Source organism: Arachis ipaensis, chromosome B8, assembly GCF_059453495.1.
Source record: "Arachis ipaensis isolate K30076 ecotype BB chromosome B8, ASM5945349v1, whole genome shotgun sequence".
NCBI classification, from domain to species: Eukaryota; Viridiplantae; Streptophyta; class Magnoliopsida; order Fabales; family Fabaceae; genus Arachis; species Arachis ipaensis.
In genome coordinates this window covers 11,242,136-11,248,954 of record NC_142443.1, presented here as the reverse complement: position 1 = coordinate 11,248,954, position 6,819 = coordinate 11,242,136, and the positions used below count along the sequence as shown (strand labels likewise).

The window sequence follows — 6,819 nt, the reverse complement described above, 5'->3', positions numbered from 1 at the left end:
TGCCTTCCACTTCAACACATGCAAAAAAAGTAATTCTTCTAATGGGACACGTGTTTCCACCATCTTCAGACATGCAACACCCACACCTGCTGAAGGATCTTTCTTTCAGCACACTAGCATCTCCCTAGTTGTATATATTGTTACTATCACATGAGAAATCATACTCTGGTTAATCTTCTAACACATTGGGTATATATGTTAATGCACCTCACATTCTATCAGAAAAAGGAATCAGAAATTGTTTGTGTAGGTTAATTGAATCTTGTAGAATTCTTAAACAATGTTTTTTGTGGCAATAAAAATGCTGATATGTGTAGAGTTCAGCAAAATCATTATTTTCTTTTCACATATTCAATTCCTAAATGTGTATAGTAACCTCTGGCTAAACCTTTGTGACACAAACTACAGGATTTTCATCCTCTGAAGCATTTGTTTGGATTTTGGATACCTTTCTTGAACTATAAATTTGACCCTAAGGATACATGCGTTGAAAATGTCAAAGTTGTTTCTCTCTTCTTTGGCAAAGAGATAAATAAAGGGTCTTTTGCATTGTAAGAAAAATGCTTCTGGTTGCTTTATTGTTCTGCATTGTTTATCAAAACATAACTCAATCCAATAACCACTAAAATGTAAAAGTAAGTGGTGGCCTAAAATTCATAATGAGTAAATTATCACTTTGCAGTTCTGATTACCAGTGTAAATTATCTTTTTCCCAGTCAATCAGTTACTGATCTCATGTCTCTGCTTTGAACCAAAAATTCCACTAATTGAATCAAATGGCACTTTTAGCTAAATATTTTACATCTGTGAATTGAAGACTACAACTCAATGGCTGAAACTATCATACACAGAAAGAGAATTAAGTAGAATAGGGTGTCTTAGATGTATTGGATATGTTCTGAACTAACAAAATATCTTTTTAACTAAGATGAAGGCTTCATTCAAATATAATAGTGCAAAAAATTATAGTTTGACAAGAAATTCAAAAATAAGAGGATATTAAAAAAATTGCATCTAAAGCCTAAAAGTCTAGGACAGTAGTTTGGACTGATTCTCTCCACACAGTCCATACTGCAAAGCCTAAAGTATCTTCATAGAGGCATCACTTATTCTCCATGAATGTTAGAACAGAATATAGCAAGACCAAAAAGAATACAAAGAATTATGTGTGTGTATATGAAAAAAAACATAATTACTAACATAACACAAAATTGTCTTCATCACTTAGCAACTGCTGGTTCAGAACTAGCCACTTTGTCACCCTCAACTACAGCAGGGGATTTTGGTTCCCCACTAGCAGGAGCACCTTTTGCTGGGGTAGCAGGTTTGTTTGCTGCAGCCGATGTTGGTGTTTTGTTCTTTTCACTCTTATCATCCTTCCCTTCCTTAGCATCCTTACCATCTTTGCCTTCTTTGGCTTTGGAATCCTTGTCTTCTTTTGGAGGCATCATGTGAGATGGAGGGTTCTGTTTGAGCTTCAAGATCATTTGGCGCATTCTTGAAAGATCAGTAGGCTTCCCTGGCTTTGGACCCTGAATTACATGCACTGCAGGCTGCTTATTCTCAGCTTCTTTCTTCCCTCTCCTCTTCTCGATGTTCGGAACCTCCCGAGGGATGATCTCAGCTATTGCTTTCCAGTAATGTTTGTCAGCTTCTTTGTGGAATTTCTCTTGGTTAGCCAAGAACAGCTGCACATATTCATACATACATACTCATTCCCTTCATATGCATACAAGTTATAAGGCATGGCATGTATATGTATATATACCTTTTCTTTATCTCTGTTGTTAGCTTTGGTTGTTTCACAACTGAGTTTCCTCTTCTCATAGAAAGCTTTCTTGTACTCTTCAGCTTCCTTTATGATTTGATTACGCATCTCCTTCTCCTTTTTCTCCTTTTCCTCAAGATGGATTGCGTTTTGACTGAAGCCATGGAAATTATTATGCAATCAGAAGAAATAGCAAATGAGTAATGTTTCATCATCATTAGACACTAAAAATACATAAACATTGCCTTAATTGGAAAACAAATCACTCTAACATTTACATCCACTCTTTCAATCAATCCAATTCAAAAATTATCATAACAAAATCAATGCAGCATATAAGAAACTAGAAGAACTATCGTACGGAACGCATAACTTGCATTAAAACACGTGAAGAAAATAATATATATGAATCTAACCGTCGCCATTCGCGCCTGGCAAAACCTTCCTCCTGCATTTGGGTGTGATCAGGGAGCAAGGGTCCTCCTCCGCCGGCTGAAGCGAAGGTTCCGTCGTCGTCATCATCATCATCATCATGGTTGCCATTGAAGGGTGTTGAAACTCCAAAGCCATAAACATCAGGAGATTGAGGATTGGTGTTTGTATCAACGGTGAGGTTGTTGCCGTATTGGGAATCGTTGTCGATGTCGTTGGTGTCATCGTCGTCGAAGAAACCACCCGTTTCCACCCCCGGACCCGGCGATGGATGAGTACGTGGCTGGTCATCCTCAAACGAGTCGAACGACGACGCCATTATTAACTTTACTACCACTCCTTTCTTCTTGTTCTTGTTTTGTGTGTGTGTCTCTCTCTAAGCTTGTTGGATGGATCTGCTACGTTGCGTTCGGATCACGAGAATGTGTGTTAGTTTCTTCTCTCTCACCTCACCGATGAAAAAGCATCACAGTGAGACAATTTTGGAGATTGAAATGCATAGTTTGTTATAGCTTATATTATTCTTAATACGTATCAAATTTTAAGAAATAAACTATCATTTAACTAAAATATAGTTAATTTAAATAAATTTTTAGTCCATATAATGAAAGGTGGCACCACTCTAAAAAAAAGATAACTAAGATATTAACAAGTGTTACATTAAACGATTTAGTCAAACATATCAATTCATTTAGCAATTCTCAACTATCATACATGCTAGTTAATAAAATTTTTTATCAGATCAGCTCTGCCTAAAACTCTGCTAATGAATTCTTAAAGGTAAAACCAAAAGAGAAAGAATAATGCTAGAATCAATTTGTTAAAATGGTTTTGTTCTGCACAAGTTGTTCAACTTCAACATCTCCAAGCTCTATTTGGCTTCCTTGCATAGCAAGTTCATTCTGAAAAACCATCTCTATCTGCTCCAATGACTTCCCTTTGGTCTCAGGAACCAGAAAGTAGACAAACAAAACAGCAAGACCAGAAATAGCAGCAAACACAAAGAATGTTCCAGCAACTGTGATTGCACGAGCAACAGAAAGAAAAGACATGGCAACAAGGCCACTGCAGAGTCTATTGCCAACGAATCCAAGCGACGAGGCCTGAGCTCGAAGCCTTAAAGGGAAGATTTCAGATGTAACAACCCAGCAAACCGGTCCTAGTCCTACCGAAAAGAATGCAACATTGCCACAGACAAAGAGAATAGCCAATGCAATCACAAAGGATCCTTGTCCAAATATAGAAAGAGTAGCTCCTATGCTGAACAAACAAATTGTCATCCCAATTGTGCTTATGTAAAGAAGAGGCTTCCTACCTAGTTTATCAACAAGAACTATGGCAACCAATATGAAAATAGTTTTTGATATTCCAACAGCAACTGTTGCTGCTAGAAGCTTTGAATTGTCCTTGATCCCAGCAGCTTTGAATATCTCAGGACTGTAATACACTGTTGCATCAATTCCAGTAATCTGCTGAAAACATTGGATACCACATCCTGTGATTAGCATCCGGCGAAGCGAAGGAGAAGGGAAGATCAATTCGCGCCACACCGGTTTGTCCTCCTTGGAAGGAACTCCAGCAGCCTGCTGAATTTCTGCCAGTCTCTCATCTACTTCTTTCTCATTCTCAATTGTTTTCAAGAGAACTTGTCTGGCCTCTTCAATTCTGTTCTGCATTACTAACCACCTCGGGGACTCAGGGATAACGAAAAGGGCGAAACCAATGAACACAGAAGGAAGAATTCCCACAGCGAGCATTATCCTCCAATTAATGTGTGCTGAGAAGCCTGAGAAGGCATAGTTTGATACATAGCCAAGTAAGATTCCAATGTTTATGAAAATCTCAGGGAAGGAAGTGAGGGTGCCTCTAGAGATGTTTGGTGAAATCTCTGCAATGTAAATAGGAGCTATGACAACTCCAAATCCTATTCCAACACCTGCTAAGAGTCTTCCAATCAGTAGAACTGAAAATGAAGGAGCAAGAGTCATTGTGAGTGCACCAGATTGGAACACCACTGCTGCTACAGCCATAGTCCATTTTCTACCAATCATATCTGATGTTCTTCCACCTCCTAAACTTCCCAATAGAGAAACAACGCTCAGAATGCCAACCAGAAACTCTTCCTTCACCTCAGATATCTTCAGATCCTCTTTGATGAATATAACTGCTCCACTCATTACACCAACATCTGGGGAAACAAAAAGTCAACGTTTTTAATCATTCTAAAATAGCACCAAGGTTGATAGCCTCTACCAGATTTTGGAATTTATTCTTCTCTTAGGAATGTAAAGAAACATAAATCAAGAATCACAGAAAGTAAAAGAGATTAGATGATAATAAATAAAGCTTGCATATATACCATAGCCAAGAAGAACATTGTTGAGGGAAGCAAAGATGGCACAAGCTAGAACATATTTCCTAGTACTGCTCCTCCTTTCTTCTATGTGTCGTTGTTGGTTCAAGACATCATCATAGTCTTCTGCAAGCTCTGAATTCATTCTCTTGTACTTGTTCTTTGATCCCAATGGGATTCCAGACAACCCCATATCTCCATTATCCCCATGTTGTTGGAACCCCATGTTTCACTACTTTGAGTTGTAGTATTAACCCTTCTGTGTCTCTGGTTGGAGACACTCCTAAGACAGTTATGATCGAGACTACTAAGTTCATATACCGTTTGTGCTTTTGCTATTAGATCTCAAGAGAATGAAGATCTTGTTCTGTTGTACATGGACAACACTCAGCCAACTTGCTGCCCCACTTGTATAATTTTATATTAAGAGAATAAGAGCAGCATTTTTATTAAAATTTGGCTAGTATTTAATCTCAAAAGAAAAGTAAATAATTTCACACTATTGAATGTAATCTCAAACCATTAAAAATATTAATAATGACTAATTAATGGCTATAAACACAAAACTTGCTAGCCTCTAGCACTCGTTAGCAAATTTTGTGATTTGTAGTCATCAATTAGCCATCATTAATGGTTTTAATGGTGTAAGATTACTCATTTTTCTTTTGATGATTAAGTGTTGTCTAAATTTTAATAAAAGTATTGGCCCTAAACTTTTTCATTTAAAATTGATTAGATAATTTGATAAATTTGACTAAATTATCATCTAATAATTTTTAACTATCAACTTCAGATAAAGACAACTGATATACATATATATGGGAAAGATTGAGAAATAATTACTCGCGTCTTTTTTATTGGTTTAAATTTTTAAAATAAATAATTTTATAATATATAAAAGCCATTATTTATATATTAAAATTAATTATTAAAATCAGTTATTAGTATAAAATAAATACTAAAAATAAATATATAATAATTAATTTTAATAGCTAATTTTAATATATATTTAATATAGTTGTATAATATAATATTAGAATTTTTACAATTAAAAAGTTTAATTTGATCTTTATTAATTTCAAAAAGAGAAAATTTTAACATGTAATATTTTTGTTTTGGATTACATTATTACTCCTATAATACGTGCCTGCAAAGATGCATGTAAATAGCCAATAAATTATAATTTAAATGGCATAATCTCTTCGTACTCAATTAAAAGGTCGCAAATTTGAGTCTTATCTTTGATTAAAAAACAAAGAAAAAAAAAAAAGAAGATGCATGTAAGTACTATGTGGGGAAGCATTGGAGAGATTTGAAGTTTGAACTCTCACTTATTATCATCATGCTTAAATGTTGCTTTCATGACAACAACTACGGTGGGGCTAAATATCATCATGAATAACATGGCTTTTATGCTAGGTTTTAATTTTGGCTTCAAGCTTTGACCAATTTGTCATAATATGCTACTGTGAATTCTACCTTATCACATAGTAAACATTTTAAGTTATTCTTGCTTGGTTCTAAGTAAATTAATCTTAATTCATGCTAGCTTGTGTGTGTTTGTTGTTTATATATTTTGATGATAATCTATGGTCATGGAATCTTTTTATTTATTATTTATTTTTTTCTCGTTTTTGCAATTTCTGATCCTTGGTCATCACATAATATTCCTTAAGCATCGATAGGAACCGACAGAACTTTTTGGCTTGTACCTAGGCCTTTATGTATTTTTTTTTCTCTCTTTTGAAATATATTATTAAAAACAAACGTGGGTTAATTTTTTTTATATGCAAAATATATTGATATTTTTTTTGGTAAATATAAAATTATTTAGTATAATTATATGTGGATATATTTTGTAGGTAGAAAGTTAATATATAAAAGTGCGTGTTACAATACGTAAGATTTATGTTAAACACATATTATTATTCTGACAATACATAGAGTATATGTTAGATATGTGTTATTATTTTATTAGATATGTGTCATTATTTTGACAATATACAATATGCGAATTAAATATTTTTTTACACTTTAAAATACATTTTAAATATTAATATTCAACAAAATAAAAACTAATTTCTAACAAACGGGATGATTTACTTGTTTTAATATAACTTTTTAAGGGGGGGGGGGGGGGGAAATCTATTACCCATCACAACCACACATGTACAAATATCATTCGCACTATTTGCACCAGTAATGTTGCCATATTTATATGTAAAAATGATATGTATATAATAAAATTAGTTATCAAAATTAATTA

At 34.3% G+C, this 6,819-nt stretch overlaps 2 protein-coding genes across 2 annotated transcripts; both read right to left on the bottom strand.

Annotated features, from left to right (window-relative positions):
• Nucleotides 1–1,220: 1,220 nt before the first annotated feature.
• LOC110265227 (clathrin light chain 1-like) lies at nt 1,221–2,519 on the bottom strand. Its single transcript, XM_088495966.1, has 3 exons — nt 2,185–2,519; nt 1,769–1,922; nt 1,221–1,688 (listed from the first exon to the last, which is right to left on the bottom strand). Exons 1-3 carry the CDS (start codon nt 2,517–2,519, stop codon nt 1,221–1,223), a joined length of 957 nt encoding a protein of 318 aa, XP_088352092.1.
• A 349-nt stretch (nt 2,520–2,868) lies between these two features.
• Nucleotides 2,869–4,978, bottom strand: LOC107614455 (putative polyol transporter 4). The gene is made up of 2 exons (XM_016316657.3): nt 4,560–4,978; nt 2,869–4,388 (listed from the first exon to the last, which is right to left on the bottom strand). Exons 1-2 carry the CDS (start codon nt 4,777–4,779, stop codon nt 3,013–3,015), a joined length of 1,596 nt encoding a protein of 531 aa, XP_016172143.1. The 5' UTR covers nt 4,780–4,978; the 3' UTR covers nt 2,869–3,012.
• Nucleotides 4,979–6,819: the final 1,841 nt, after the last annotated feature.

Coding starts and splice junctions, on each gene's coding strand:
- LOC110265227 (XM_088495966.1), bottom strand. CDS start 2,519: ATGGCGTCGTCGTTCGACTCGTTTGAGGATGACCAGCCACGTACTCAT. Junction 1,923..2,184: donor GCCAGGCGCGAATGGCGACG/GTTAGATTCATA, acceptor CCATGGCTTCAG/TCAAAACGCAATCCATCTTG. Junction 1,689..1,768: donor ACAACAGAGATAAAGAAAAG/GTATATATACAT, acceptor GAATATGTGCAG/CTGTTCTTGGCTAACCAAGA.
- LOC107614455 (XM_016316657.3), bottom strand. CDS start 4,779: ATGGGGTTCCAACAACATGGGGATAATGGAGATATGGGGTTGTCTGGA. Junction 4,389..4,559: donor CAATGTTCTTCTTGGCTATG/GTATATATGCAA, acceptor TTGTTTCCCCAG/ATGTTGGTGTAATGAGTGGA.